This window comes from Electrophorus electricus, chromosome 3 (genome assembly GCF_041902795.1).
Source record: "Electrophorus electricus isolate QZ-2024a chromosome 3, ASM4190279v1, whole genome shotgun sequence".
Taxonomy (NCBI): Eukaryota; Metazoa; Chordata; class Actinopteri; order Gymnotiformes; family Gymnotidae; genus Electrophorus; species Electrophorus electricus.
This window is the reverse complement of record NC_137499.1, coordinates 35,131,854-35,148,211: the sequence shown is the minus strand read 5'-3', so window position 1 is coordinate 35,148,211 and position 16,358 is coordinate 35,131,854. Positions and strand designations below refer to the sequence as shown.

At 39.1% G+C, this 16,358-nt stretch overlaps 2 protein-coding genes across 5 annotated transcripts in view; both read left to right on the top strand.

Annotated features, from left to right (window-relative positions):
• The window catches only part of hoxb3a (homeobox B3a), a 53,080-nt gene that overhangs the window by 15,858 nt on the left and 20,864 nt on the right, over nt 1–16,358 (top strand). Inside the window, exons 1-2 of one of the 4 annotated variants that reach the window (XM_081711291.1) lie at nt 4,239–4,891; nt 12,923–13,121. The gene's annotated coding sequence lies outside the window, so the exon portion shown is untranslated. Of the gene's footprint in view, nt 1–4,238; nt 4,892–12,919; nt 13,122–16,358 lie in introns of those variants that run through there. The other 3 variants (XM_081711289.1, XM_081711290.1, XM_035524566.2) reach the window with 3 other exon arrangements.
• hoxb4a (homeobox B4a) lies at nt 7,239–11,510 on the top strand. Its single transcript, XM_026998058.3, has 2 exons — nt 7,239–8,883; nt 9,828–11,510. The coding sequence occupies exons 1-2, from the start codon at nt 8,460–8,462 to the stop codon at nt 10,142–10,144; spliced, it is 741 nt and encodes a 246-aa protein (XP_026853859.1). The 5' UTR covers nt 7,239–8,459; the 3' UTR covers nt 10,145–11,510.

The window sequence follows — 16,358 nt, the reverse complement described above, 5'->3', positions numbered from 1 at the left end:
GCGAAATGGGGTGTGTGAAACACGTTCTGACAAAAGATCTGAAGTTCAAAATAGGTTAACATAGGCTACTGTGAACGGCTTTAAGGATCGAAAACGAAAATATGAAGCTCGTTGTCAAGTGGTTAAAACTGCTATTTATGCTTATTTTAATCACTCGCATTCTACTGTATCGTATGGCGTATAGATTCATAATGTTTGGGAACTTTAAAGTGGAAGAGAAACAACGTATTAACCGACGTTTTACTCTCCATAGAAACCACACTGTTTGATAGCTGAATTATCATATAAGTTCAGTAATTAGAAATAATTTTAAAGCAGATTTTTAAAGTGTAAGTAGGTGATACATGCACTTTATTTTCACGTAGGGAACGAAAAGCGGTTTTTGGATATAGTTCTGGTGTTTTTGTGTGTAAATCTAGTCTATATCAACACAGCGATTTGGAACGTTTAAATAGCAATTTTAGCTGCCTAATGGGTTTTGCATATTGATAGGGACAATCTAGTAGCATATCTCATCCATAATGCATAGAGAGGGGATCATCTGGAGGTCAGCAGACGAACGGTACTGCGAGGGCGCAGGCGCGAAACAATACAGCTTGTCCATCACACACAATTATAGTATGTTTGTCCTCGAAAAGGGGGGAAAGGTTGATGGAATGTTTTTATTTATCTATGTTTTTCTTCCTTCTCCTTCACTGCATCCGATTTGTGATGGGATAAAGAAGTCTGCACGCCTAACGACAACATCCCAGAATTAAATGTGACGATTAGCTGCGCGTGCCGTTATTTGTTTCAATTAATTAAATCTTTCTTAATGTTTACTACTACAACTAAACCTAAATAAAGAATTGCGACCTAAATTAACCTAAATAAATAACAATTTTGAATGTTATATATATATATATATATATATACACACACACACATACACACACACACACACACACGTTGGATCCTCCTCCTACAAATTTAGAAGTACTTCTGCTTGCACAGCTGATGACGGACCTCTGTCTGAAACTTCCTATTTTTTTGGAAACTCTGAACATCTCTCTGGAAAATCTATCTATCTATCTATCTATCTATCTATCTATCTATCTATCTATCTATCTATCTATCTATCTATCTATCTATCTATCTATCTATCTATCTATCTATCTATCTATCTATGTGTTTGTAAAACGTAAAATGGCTTAAATAGTTTTGTAATATAATGAAATTATTCATTTTATTACATAATTTATTAAATGAATAAACTTGATTTAAAATAGAAGATTTGAGACAAGTGTTAAATTTGCGATTTCGAGGCCTGCACGAAATGTGGCTTGTTTGGATAGCATTAAACACTATTTGAATCTGAGAAAAATTGTTACCAAACACAAAATTAAAAATACAGAAATATTTATTTAAAAAGCAAATAGAATGTAACAATTGCAATATAAAATGTAATACATGAACAAGTGTTTATTTAACTTATTAGATTATTAAAGGTGATTGAAATTCAGTTGTATGAGCTCTTCATCCCTAAGTTTTCCCCTGTTTTGTGTTTCACCTCTGTAAAGATTTCTGTAACTTAATGCAACGCCCTTCTATCGCCAGCAGAGCCCGCTTTAGACCTACTTCACAACGGCTGGATCAGCTAGTTTATGCTCTGTCCACATGGGAATTTGGAAACAACTGTTTTAAAATGATCAAAAATATTAATGTACCATAACCCATTTTTCATCGAACCTAGCTGGTTTATAAATGGAAATATACAATTTAGACTGTCGATAAATTATAGGTGTAAAATGGCGATGAGAATTTCGTACACGCTACAACGCAAGTCCATAGGTTGTTTATCCTTTTGTCGAAAACCAGGAAGCGCGAAAACGTCGACACCCAACAATATAACTTATATAACATTTCTTTCACTGTTTAGGTTTAATTCCATGGAGCAAGTGAAGGTGAATCTAATGTCTTTAGACTGCCGCGAGGGGTGCGTGGGGTCAAAAAGTTGAAAGGTGAAAAGTTTACGCGGTGCGTGACTCGACTGTCGGTTGTCGACTGTGCACTAGACCAATTGCTGGATGTCAATGGCAAAGTGGGAGAGCGAGAGGAGCTGGAATAGGAGGGGGATGCGGGGGCGGTCGCAGGAGTGAGGGGCTACAGATGAGAAAAACGATATCAGGAGCGGTGTGGGTTCAGGGGCCGACCTTCGTTGTGTAACAAAGCAAACCCCAAGAAAGAGTGAGAAAGAGCAACAGACAAACAAACAAACAAAAGCGTCTAAATGCGCAGGATAAAAGAATCATATCACCGAATGTTCGTTCGTTTACATCATGTTAAGGAACACAAGAAGAAGAAGAAGTACAACAACAATAATTACCATATTATTGATTTTATAATAATGGAAATTTTTAAAATGCTTGCTGTTTAACCTAGTTTTAAAGTAGGCATCTGCAACGCTGTATTGTTATCTGCAATTCTACAGTCGTTAGTTATTATTATTATTATTATTATTATTATTATTATTATTATTATTATTATTATTGTTGTTGTTGTTGTTGTCGCTATTTTGGTTCCTGTTGTTATATCTGAACTTGGTAGTAACAATTTTTAGTGGTATATAGAACACGAGGAGTATGGGTCTCTTTGCTTCTTTGGCCTAATATCATCAGCATAACGCTGTTACAATGATTCCCTTTCTACACATAGGAATCCTTCCAGACAGTATTTGACTAACCCCCTCTTTAAAAAAAATTATAGCCTAGCTTTTAAACGAATAGAATCATAACAATAATCAGTTCCATCATTTATTATAAAAAAAACAAACAAATGAAACTATTCGAATTTCAAACAATTATCTAAGCGTTTATATATTAGTATAGTATAAAATACCGAACACAGTTTCAAGCGGAAGAATCCCTGGGACATTCTGTTTACATGCTTAAAAAGTCGACAAATCGCTGTTCCCACCTACCACTGCGATAAGCAAAGCAGACTTAATAAGACGCCCACTTCCCCTTGCTGCGGAAACAATTGGATTACCCGTAGTCTGATTTGATGGGACCTCAAAATACTTAAAGTAAAACTCTAAAGACGTTCACAGAATAATTGCACAAATTGCTTTAATTTGAAAAATCACTGTTATTCGGTGTTACACCAAGTCTATACCATTTAACTACGTTTACAACCTGACAGTTAATTTGTACCAAACATGAAAGTATGCTAAAAATGAATACACTGAAACCTGTGCATCTGCGAAGGTCACTGTCTTGTGTAATAACAGCAAGCATTTCATGTAAGGGATGGGTAGAGTGAAATCCGAACGGTAGAAGTGGGTTATTCCTTAAAAAACAAATAATTGTTGTATTGGAATAAATTGGGCTAGTTCGGGATGTTTCTGAACGGATTTCTAAACGGATCGGTATTTTGAAAAACAGAGTGGGTAAGTGGTGAATAATCGTATTAGCAAACGCGACCCTATCGGAGTTCACGCAGAGTTCATCGGATTAATTTCCATTCCATTGTAACATTTGCCGTTGCCTGGTGGGGATGTGAGTTGCATTATAATTTTTTGGAGCTCGCACGTTGACACAACACAGTTTAGAGGGAACTTGAAACTTTTCTTTGATTTTGCAGAGTGTTATAATGGTAAAGAGAAGGGATGTGATAAGAAGATGCTATTTTCAATTTTTACTGAAACTGATAATTTTGTAGTCTACAGATATGCAGTAACAGAGAGGTTACTAGGTTCCAGAGTCTGGATTTGGGTTATTTTTCCTGCAGTATAAAAGTGAATCTAAATATGAAATATGAATTTAAATATGAAATATTTTATCTTCTAAAGCTTAGACATAGACGACCCACTGCGTTTTCCCACCATATCTTATTACTGCTAATGGTTCTCCTTTTATGTTGTCACAGTGATTGAACTAGCTTACTTCATTATGATCTAGTAAAGTATGTTTTAGGTAGTACTACATTATAAAAATATAAAAAATAAGCAAAAGTGCAGTTTTCTGTGATTTGTTCGCAGGTTAAGGCGCTCCTTTTTATGATGGCAAGTAAGAAAATAAAGAAATGCTCTATGGTTGGACTGATTTGCGGGTTTCAAAAGGCTTTTAGAATGACCCCCCTCCCAAACCCAAGCCATTTTTCTTCAAAGTAATGACCTGGGCACAATTCAATATGAGCGCGCAAACTGTGCATGCATTACTATAGAACTTGCGAGTGGGAGAGACCCGGAGAAGGGGTGAACTACAGGTCAGCGCGTCTAACAAATATTAAAATGTACTGGGACTTGTGACACGCCTCGCTGTTTAACAAAGACTGCCAAAGTGCGAGATTAATACGAAAACTTGAGAGTCCACAACAAAATGCCTTAAAGCGTCCAATGGTATTGTAGTGCTCACAACCGCGCAAGGATAACGTTCATTTTATTTTTAGCTGTTTTACTAGGCAGTAGGCTTGCGTTGTGCGGGGAAACCCCCCTTCTTGTCGTTGACAAGAAGGGTTAAAGAGACACTGGGGAACGGACGGACCAATCTTTTCAACGTACGAAACTGGTAGCTCGATGTTTTATTTCATAATTGCTTGTGCTCCTTGTGGTTAAGATTGTGTTGTTTGAAAATTGTGTCGAGGAGCTGGGGGAAAAGCTCCAGGGACCGCGGAAATGAGAGGGAGTTGCACATGCAGAGGTATCACGGCGAGGTCACGGGCTTAAACCTGTGGCGTTAGAGAAAGGAAGGGGGGGGTAGACGGAGGGGCTCGCGGTACCGTCGTAACAGAAAAGAAAGGCTTTGGAGTGGCGACACTGTCCGGTCTCGTTTGCGTTCGGCATACGGCGAAGGCGACAGGACTCGTGGGGAAAGAAGTCGGGGAAACAAGACGCAACAGCCGGAGGTGCAAAGTAAGTAAAGAAATCGGCCCTTCATTTACATATTGCGCGCTCTCTTCTGCAGGTGCTTTGCCTGGGCGGACCACGTGCTTTTGCGCACAGTGGCGAGTGTGCCCCCCCCCCTTTCATAACGGAGTTATGAGTTTCTATTCGAGTCCCACGGAGTAGCACTGTTGCGTGTGTGGGTTTTATATGGTGAATATTTACCTTGGCTATAGTGACTGAGTCTAGGCTTTGAATGCCTGTGGGTGTACACATTAACCCCATAATGAGGCAGATGGCTCTAGGTCCCTACGCCTTTTAGGGGAGATGGGGGTGAAGGCGAGGTCGGGGATTTCGGGGGTGCAAGGGTTAGAGTGGACAGCAAAGATGAACTTTCTCCTTTTCTGCTATACGGCCATTTTGTTTTTACAGTATGGATTGCAATGTCGGATCTATGGTGTTCATTATTTTAAAATTTTTTCTTTACCATGAGTCATTTCATAATAAAGTTTCTTTATGTTTTTTTTTCAGTTGATAAATTAGCGCAGAGTGCTCATTTTAGTCACTGTACCATAGTAGAATGTCAATCAACGTGGACTGGGGAAGAAAAAAGAAAAAGAAATCTCAGATGAGATGAATAAAAGAGCATGGAAAGGCAAGGAGGCCCATCTGAGAGAAAAGGCAGATGAGTCTTTACCAAACGCTAGGGGTGCTGCAGATTTCTTGGATAACGTGCATTTTGGTTTATTTAAACATGAAATAGACTGCAAATTAAATTTCAGTTTTATTAAAAACGAACAATTCGATTTTGTAATATTTGTTTTATATATACGACGTTACTTTGGGATTGCTATAATCTTAACGATTTGCCCTTTTCAAAAAAATCTTCAACAAAGGGGATTCAGTAACTCAGGACAAAGAGTCTGGTGCTGTTATTGTCATCACAATGACAATCAAATATAGTGTAATATTTCTCTTGTTAATTTTGACAAAAATAAAATGATAACAGTTTGATAAAAAGTTTACTAAACGAAATCTTTTGATGGAATACCTTGCTTACTATGCTCTAAATGAAAAATAATTTGTCAATTTAGTTATAATTTCTCACATCTACCGAGATTTGGCAAGAAGGATTCACATTGTCACACAAACGTCTTAACATTTCGGAATAACAGTTAACGATTTAACTAATTAATTAATTGATATAGAACATAATTATATATATATATATATATAATTAACGGATATAGAACATACTAGAACACGGCAGTAAACAATAAACAATAGGCACCAAAATTATTACGATTCCTGAAATTACATGTGTGATGTATTATGCTATGCATTACCACAAGGTTCTCAAAGGATCTGATAAAAGTCTCCTAGGCTCTGACATGTATACACATTTATGCTCATAGATCTAGCCTGGTGCTGCGTATCTTTTTGCAGACTGAATTTCAGTTTAAGGTTAAATACAATGTCTGCCGTACTTTACTTGTTATTTGGCTTTAGTTTCTCCTGTCGAATTTAATTGAACTTTCTACACAATATTATAGAATTTTCCTCAATATACACCTCGCCGTATCCGTTATTTGTAATCATGTGCTTTTAGATTGGTCTTACCTCTTCTTCATCCCAACCGAAATCGAGTTTTGCTTTGTTTTCTTGGAATTAGGAAAGGCATTCGCGCAGTGAATTGAGAACCCTTGATTTAGTGGCTTTTTCAAACGAAATGAGAATCCAAGTAATGTAAGCAAAAACTTGTTAAAAGGGTCATAAAATGTTTGCTATATGTAGATTTTGGCTTGGTTTGGATTGGTTTGGATTGGTGTGGATGTGGCATTTTCCTCTGTGCATATTTTATTGTTTTATACCCCTCATCTCCGGACACGTTCTCCGTTTGACTGTTTGCAGTGTGTAAACAGTTGACCTGCCATAAAATCACATTTTATTTTAGTTCATGCTTTTTTTAACCTTTAGAGACCTCTTTCTCTCGTCCCAAATACTCGTCGCTTTGCCTGCTTGCTCCTTGTGCATTGGGATTTTATGAAGAATCGTTGTGAGATTTGTAATTTCGTGAGTTTTCGGCCTAAGATTTTTTCGTATTTTTATATCTCTATAGAAATTAGACTTCTTTATGAGTGGAAAAATCACAAAGAGATTAATTAATTGGCACGTCTGAGTTTTGTAATTATATATTGCGATTTTTCATATTTTTATTCAAGTAAGAAATTGTCGATTTTTTTTTTCGTCAGACCATTAGCAATGTTTGTAAATGAGGACCAATCCATTACGTTGCTAGACAGATTGCTGATACACTTGAAGGCAGTCTGCTTCAGGTGTTGCACCTTGACATGTAGGAGGAGCTGTCAAGGTGAGCAACTCCATTCAATATCTGTCAAGAAGATACCTGTCATCTATATATACCCTGTAGATCCGGATTTGTGTGAACAGACAGACAGTCACAAATTCGTATCTAGGGGAGTATGTAGTTGATTTATAGACTACACTCCAACATCATCGGAAGATGAAGATGCCGATGCATATTTTTTAGGTTTCATTTTCTCATCAAATTATCAGAAGGTTTTTCCTTTTCATTTCATTTCTATTTAATTTGTCTTTTCTTTGTGATTTTAGCGGCAGCTTCTTTACCCTAGACAATTTATTTTATTGTTTAGCACGTTTGTGATGTCATCCGTGTTTAGGTTACTATATTACAAGATTTTATTTGAATCAAAAGAATTTGCAGTTTTAACTCTAAATACAAGATTGTATTAGAAAACTTCCATCGTTGGAACAATAAAGATGTATGCCAATATAGAGACAATGTTAATGGTAATGTGCATTTCAATTATCATGCACGGTGTGTAAATAGGAGTGCAGGATAAACGTGCTGTTTGGAGGAGAATGACTGCAGACTGCGCTTAAATGCAGAAGGTCTTGGTTTTGATTTAGGAGCCTTTGTAACCTGAATTAGTTGATGAATTTTCTATCGATCCTAAACAAGCCCAGATTCATCTCTGACACGCTGATCACGCCACCTCCATATTCTTTCACTGTTATTAGCGAGTGCATTTAAGAGCTTGCCCAGAGCCATCCGCTTACACTTTCCACTGGTACGGCTTTTCATGAGGACTGCCTACAATTTAGGAGCGTTTAAGTTCAAAACATTTAAACTATGCTTTAGAACGAAGTATCAATGTGCTCATTACAACGAGGACCTGAAAGGGAAAGGGGTGGGGGAGCCGTTTACGCTCGGAAGTCCTTTGGTTTATAAGAAGTCCGGTCTGCCTTTTCGACCCGTGGCCATTCGCTTATGAATGTTGTGATTCTCTCAGCACTTTATTAAGCCCATACCAACGCATAAAAATGAAACATTTGTCTGTCCCGATCTGCACGTTGACGTTGAGCGCCGTCTGAACTGCCTATTCGCATTTCCTTATCCGGGAATCGCGAGGATCCACGCCATTGGCTACTCATGTCACATGGACTCTTAACTTTGTTCACTTGACAGAAAGTAGGAGGGTTCTACGAAACAGGAAAACGAGTAAAGGGATAGATATAAATTTTAGTATATTTTGTGTGCAATTCAAAGAAATTAATGGCCATGAGTTCCTATTTGATCAACTCCAACTATGTGGACCCCAAGTTTCCACCCTGCGAGGAATACTCCCAGAGCGACTACCTACCCAGTCACTCGCCGGACTACTATAGCGCCCAGAGGCAAGAACCATCGTTCCAACATGAGTCGATCTACCACCAGCGGTCGGGCTGCGCCGACCCACCCTACTCGTCGTGCCAGGGTACAGGGCAGCCTGCCGCGGTGATGTCTCCTCGGGGTCACGTACTAAGCCCGGCTGCACTCTCGACCCCTCTACCAGAACCAAGCCATCACTGCGACTCGGTAACTCCGAGCCCTCCGCCCGCTTGCGGTCAGACTCCCATCAACCAAAGCACTCCTTCGGCCACTTCACGAAAGGATCCCGTGGTTTACCCCTGGATGAAAAAAGTCCACGTAAACATCGGTAGGTGCAACGAAACTTCGATTACTTATGCGTCGCAAACAGTTCACCCACTCTAGAGCGTGCTAAATCTATTGCTCCCCTTGTGAAGTAGCCCTTGCTCGAGATTTACGATCGGCTGTTTGCAGGGCAATATAATTACACCCTCCATAAATTTTTATTGCACTTCTTCTCAAAGCACCTTTGAAGTCTCTGCGACCTCGTCGTTCTAATTTCTTCCCAGGAAGCTTTTATGAGTCCTCTAGTAAGCCATAAGTTATGTTTTATGTTTTGGTAATTTGATTTTAAGTGGTTGAATGTATAAACGTATACGTTTCTCTGTCACTTCAGTACTGTTCGTAAAAAGTTTTATGACAGATAAAATATTCCTATTTATGAAGATAATAATAAAATACTAATGGAAATACAAATAGAACTCTTTCAGGGACCTGTACTATTATTCTACAATAATTAGTAGGTTTTTTAAAGCTCTCATAAACTGCGTTGTAACAGGGGCAAATGAGCCTTGTGCAATGTAATTGTTTAACATTCGCTTCCAGTACCCAACTATTTTAAACTGTCACCAATCCTTTCTCTAAAACATACTGGAGACGTGTATCTCATGCGATTTTGCACATGGAAATACTGTGATGTTTTTGATGCAGCTGGTTTATTTATTTATTTTATTTTATTTCGTGGATTTTGTGAAATCGTCGTGCTATTCCAAGCAGTTGGACATTGTAGTAGCTTAGTTTACTGCATAGATAAGTACTGCACTTTTTACCTTTTAAAATTTGTAACTACGTAACACTACAGCGAATCATGTATTCAGGTTTCAGAAGTCTACATAGTCTCCTCTGTGTTCGGGTGATGATAGGACGTAAGGTATATTAATTAGTTCTCATAGGTTATGTCTTCAGTGCGTTATTTTGTGACTTTTGGTAATGTGTCGCTCTATTTCCCCACAGTGAGCCCGAACTATTCGGGGGGAGAGCCCAAGCGCTCACGCACAGCTTACACGCGACAGCAAGTTCTCGAGCTGGAGAAAGAGTTTCACTACAATCGCTATCTTACTCGCAGGCGAAGGGTGGAGATTGCCCACACCCTTTGCCTTTCCGAACGACAGATAAAGATCTGGTTCCAGAACCGGCGTATGAAGTGGAAGAAAGACCACAAGCTGCCCAACACGAAGATACGTTCCAGCAACTCTACCACCTCGAATTCAAGTGGCGGACCGTTGGGCAGTAATCAAACCCGAGCTAGCGGACCTCCACCGAGTCTATAGCTTCCTTGCACTTACAAATACGCACATTTTTAAAACCTCAGTTTCAGGAGTGAAGCCCGAGATTTTCAGCCACACTGTCTCATACTATCTCCCCCTCAACGTTCTTAAAGACAGATATATAACATGAGGCGAGATGATGAGAAGGTGGGAAAGAGAAAAGAAAATGTCTTTTTAACACAAATGGGGTGAAGACTCGAACTGAAACATTTCCACAGATGGGCCCTCTCCTAGTCCAGTTCTCATTTTTATCCTATGCTCCTTTCCTTCTCCTGTTCCCTCACCCCGTCAATAACAGAAGGCAGCAGATAGTTTTCAGATTTGGCGAAGATGGATCCGTGTTTCATCTTTAATCATGCCAAACTCGGCCCCATTTGTCATGTTTACTCTGTGGTACAAAGGATGAACCGTAGGCCTGCCCATTACCTCGACGTCTAGCGTTGTGCTTAATAAATGAGTCGCCTTATTTTGTCAAGAGCCATTTTCTAACTCCCTTTTCTTTGCTGACTTACAACCTACAAAACTAGCTGGACGTTACTCTCGTAATATGAAGTTTTTTCTTTTAACGTTAATCTCACATTTAATGTTTTAATTTGTCATTGGGACTGATAAAGATTGTGTCAGGTTTTGTTGTTTATTAGACATTCGGGGACTTCGACTCTTTTTGATGTCTGATTGTTTAGCGCATTTCAAATTGAGGATAGGAAAATCAGGCGCACTGTAACATATCTAGTTTAGGCGTCATTCAAATTCAGTGGAAGGTTAGAGCAGTTTAATTAAGCTGGGAATATACGTAACCAAAACGGATACAATGCAAAGCATTTTAAAGAGAGCACTGCTAAGTACTATATGAATTACCTCAGTTGCAATTTTGTTGATGTTTTTGTTGTCTAGTTTTATGAAGTGATAAGTTTGAACTCATTTGATTGAAATGCATATATCTTCAAAAATATCTGCATTTGTTTGTACGTTGCAATGTAATTTAAAACTATATGTGGCCAGGGTTGTATAGAGAAAAGTGCGTATATTGCATGAATGAATACACTTTATTTTTCGTTTTTCCCGTTTCTTCGTCTTTACGTTTTTGTGTGTCTCACATAAGTATATGCACAAGCTATTTCTTTCTTTCTTTCTTTCTGTCAGTCTGTCTATCTTTCCGTCCTGTCTTTCTCACCTGTGCCATGTGTGGGTATTTTAATTTTTATAAGCTACATTTTACATTCCAAAGATCCGTCTTCCCTGTAATAATGTATTTTCCCTTCGTTATTATTTGTATGTCGCCCCCTTTCTGCTTAGGCTATGCCTTCCACTGTCTCTTTGTTATTTGTAAATAGCTATAGAAATTTAATAAATCACAAAAATCTGTCTTTCTTTCTGTGTCCTGTTCTATTATGGAGTTTTGAAACCAGTTTTACACCATGCAGGCTATTAGGTTGAATTCTAATATAAAGTGATAAATGCTAAAAACAAACATTTTAATTGAATTTGGGCCCGCTACAGCCGTTTTCGTTAGCCTTTTAGTGCTGGCCTGTCTTGAATATCACTGAATCTCCTCCTTGATTTATATCGCTGGGTTGCAAGTAATCCTGGTACATTACGCCTTGTAATCTCGTTCTAAATCACAAAACCCTTCGTTTCAGTCTCCTTTCTCGTTAATTTAACGGTGAGCACACTCGGTGCACTGAAGCTGAGAATTCTCCTTGAAATATACACCCTTATTCGAAAATAAAGCCAAAATGTTTTTCGGCTGGAAGGTTTTTAATGCTTTAATGAGTATAATTTTTGCTCAACAGTTTCGAGTGTATTTGCCAACGCAAGCTGTGTGTTTTTTATATTACAAAGGAGCGGGCCAGTGCCATAGCTCAAACGCTGACAACCAAATAGATAATCAAGAAGACAAATGGCTTCTTTTGGATGGCGCAGCCCTTGTATTAATTTTCATTTTCTTTTCTTAGAGCAGGTATCGAAAATATAGAGCCGAAGAAAATAACATTCCGTTTGCAGGGTTGAACTTTAAACAAAAGTGTGGCCTTAAATTGGTCTGCTAGCATTCCGTGGCCCCCAGAAAATTTTCTATTACTTGCTCGTTGATATCAGCGGGTCTTTTCGCCACATATCCCGCTCAAGCCATTTGTCTATTTTCTACTCTTTATTTATGAAACACTCTCTTGAAATTGCCAACGTCACAAACTTCAACCCGCTAAAATGTGCGTAGTCAATGAAAGCACACCAGTAATGCAAATTATACAAACTCTTTATGTACAGCCCATTTATATAGGCAAAATAATTTGCATTTTGTTGGGAATATGTACGCTTATGTGTAGGCCAAAATAAACCTCGAAGAGCACAAAGTAAATCAAAATAGCATAAATGGTGTATATGATAAATGTATCCGAAGCTTCGCACATTAACATGTGGAAAAGAAAGGTTTATGCTTAAAAGTAACGTAGAAATGATCTTTGTTAGAACAGGCTGCGCATCCCTTCACCATTTGTTCCCCAAAGAAAAGCCTGCGTAGAAATGAATGTATTTGTGTGGCATCTTATACAATGTGCATCTTGGAATTCTATTCTTGACCAAACCTCCGCCATATTTTTTAGAGAAAAAGGCACTTCTGCCACAGAGGTCTACAAAGGGCGAACAGATTTCTTTTAAGGGTTTCAAAAGTTCATCGCTATTATTTGCAGACAGAGGCCTTAAGAAAAATGTGCGAATTATACAGAAAAATCATTAATCACCGCTTCTCTTTAAACAAGTCTTCTCTCTATTGTCATTCAGCAGCACAACTGCACGGACCTTCTGCTAAGAGGGCAGTGGAGTCTTGGAGGACACTTGAAGACACCCCCTCCCTTCTCTACCATCTTCTATTCACCAAGTCATGCCACAAGAAAACTTTTTGGGCGAGGGATGTCCCATAAACTAAAATCCTCGAGAGATACCAGCGAAAATCATCGTAGGGCCAGAGATGTCAGCAATAAAGGTAAAGTTTTATTGTTTTATGACCCTGTCCTCACAGTAGGATAGCAACGGCACAAATGTCGTAGTGTGTTGTAGTTGTTTTATGGCCCCTTTGCCAGAAAACGTGACTTTTGGGGACCGTCTGTTGTGTGTTTGCAAGTTAGGTTTCGATGTGAATATTGGATGTGAAAGTAGCTGTGTTTCATTGAGGGACGGTGCAACTGTTTGGTCTTGACACCTGGTAGCACCTCTGCAATGAGATCGAAAAGCATCTTTGTGTGTTGTTGTGGACGAATGCGGGTGGCTACAAAGAGAAAGAGAGAGAGAGAGAGAGAGAGAGAGAGAGAGAGAGAGAGAGAGAGAGAGAGAGAGAGAGAGAGCGGGAGCGAGCGAGCGAGCGAGAGCACGAGCGTGTGTATGTGTGTATTTGGACCAGTGTTATATGCATGAATTCGAATCTATTATATGCACGTGAGCAAACAAATGGCAAATAGAATACTGGGCAAATTACTTTTTCGTTTGCTTTAAATACAGTTTGACGATTATTGGGGCTCATATGGTTAAATATGGTAATTTCTAGTTTATGGCTGTTTATTTGTTTTGCAAATCATATTGTTTTTTGCCCTACGTTGCATTTTTTTTCCTTCAAAGCGACTGAATGGCACACAGGTGCAAAAACTGCCAGCTAGGAGAATGAATAGTTCAGTGCCCTATTGGTCAGAGAGGAATTAAAAGGGCAGCGGACAGTGTTTCGAAAGCAAAAAAAAAATTTGCCTAAAACAAACGACATGTAGCAAATTGCTTCAATGCTCTTGTATGTTGCTATGTGCTTAGATGAGCACGACTGCCTCTGATCTGCAGTCACCGGCATTTAACCCCACCAAATCAATCTTTAATGTGTATTGGAAAAGGACCGCGGTTCTGGCTTACGGCATTCACATCCCTTGATGGACTTGCGTAGCATGAAGCGTGTTAAAGTAACAGAAACAAATGGTAAAAATATAGGAGTTCGTATCGGGAAAAGTTGAGGGATGAGGGAAAAAAATCAATTCTTGTAGTGGGCAGCAGAATGGCTGCGTTGGGTTCAACCAGGGGACACGTTTTTCTGACCGATTAGGTCTGATGGGAAGGCACAGACTGACCCTTTGAAACCCTTGACCCGGCGCAGGCTGGACTATGCTCTATGTTACATGGTCAAGAAAGCCCCGGAGCGAGTTTGTCATAACAGCGCGGTCGGGGCACTGTAACCTGAGGGCAATGTGCTATCTCTTCCCTCAGACAGTCATGTAAACCAACGGGGTCCTTAAAACAACAGGAGTCGCGGCCTTGCCAAGACCTTTTCTTCCACATGTCTTCCTTGTTTCAGCTTCAGGCCGCTTATATAGCCTAAGTATCCTCCACATGTATAATGTATTCTCACAGGTCTTGTGTCCAATTGGTTATTTCGGAAGTAGTGTGAGAGAAACTAAGAGGACCTTCCGTTTTAGAAATATGATGGCTATTTTATGTGACAACGTCTCGTATTGTATCATGTAAGCCCCCTCCCTCCGCTTCCCCTTATTCTGGTCTCCACTCCCCTCTTTAAAGCCCTCCAAGATTTGTTGGAAAGCTTGGTCACTTGGCCCTGTAGCACTGTTGTGGTGGTGTGGTGCCTGTTTTAGCTCATGCCGCTAATTGCGAAACAAATAGCCCTCGCGCATTGCTGAATTATTATTCTGAAAAGCCGCAGAGCGGAGGTCAGCGCCGCGTAGTCACAGAGATATATGGCCCGCGCGCGCCAGCTTTGTACGCTTGTGTGTGTGTGTGTGTGTGTGTGTGTGTGTGTGTGTGCGTGCGTGTGTGCGTGCGTGCACGTGTGTGTGTGCGGGTGTGTGCGTGTGTGAGTTTAAAAAAGAGACACATATTAAGTAAGGCAAATCGCCATTCTTAACAATGCCAGCAAAGCGCAAACCCTGTTCCCTACTGCTTTTGTAGCATCAATATTATATTGTGGTATTACTTCTATCTATCTTCACATAGCTTAACAGAACTATTTAGTAAATATGTATATTCTTTTATTTTAAGACACGCAGTGCAATGTGTACATTAATTTTATTGTACCCGCCTATCCCCCCCCAACTGAGTGCTCTTCATTTGATATTAATATTTAACTAACTCAGTGGTTGCTGTGATACAGATTGCATTAGGGCCCCGGATAGCGAAGAGTAATGATTGCGCTTACAAAAGAGGAATATTCTGGATTCCTAAGAATCTTTATTTTTATTCCCGAGATTCTAAAAGAGGGGAGGCCCTTACAATATGAAACCACCAACGTACACATCACAGCTACTGCTAACCACGATAAAATTATGAAATGAAGATTGACTAATGACAATACCAGTTATATTGCAGACTGCTGTCTCTTCTTGAAGGCTATTATTAGAATGCTATTAATTGTCATAATAACCTTAACAACAACAACAACAACAACAACAAAACAACGACAACGACGACAACCACAACAACAATAACAACAACAACAACAACAAATCATTATCATCAGCGTCAGCAGCAGCAACATAGTCATAAAAACGTGCTCTCAGTCTGACGTCTACCTTTATAAATGCTACTGTTGCTGCATTTCAGTGTTCTACATTACAAGATCTGACCATAATTCTCCCCTGGTTAAAACGTGTTAAACCAATGTTAGATAACGGTACACTTTCACCACAACATGGTGCTTTCCCGCGGTGACTCCCGCACATAAGAATATATTTTAAATAGTCACTGTGCATTCCACGGCTCTTGACAGATTTACGGTCCGCAATAAAAGAAGGGCTGTTCGACGCCGTAAATCAATCTCAACCGTTCTGTATAAACCTTGCCTTTAGTTAAATGTTCTGTTTACATATGCATACTTCGGCTTCAATTTTGATATATACGTTTGAAATCTGACTTTTTCTAAAGAAAATAATGTATATGACACTTCTTTGTATTATAATTATGATTATGATTATGATTATTATTATTGTTGTTGTTGTTGTTGTTACAGTTGTTTTGTTGTTGTTAAAGACGCATTTTGTTACGCAATTTTATTAACCATGGTGTTGGCATAATGTTAATTTATTGGTTTATACTAAGTGTATGGACAACCAAAATAGTCCGTAATTTTGTATGCTTTTAATTTAGGTGAAGTTGTCAGAATAATAACAACAACAAAACATGCAGTCGTATTCTGATTAGATTTTTTTGTCCTGGTTTTTATTTCTTTTAAGAGGCA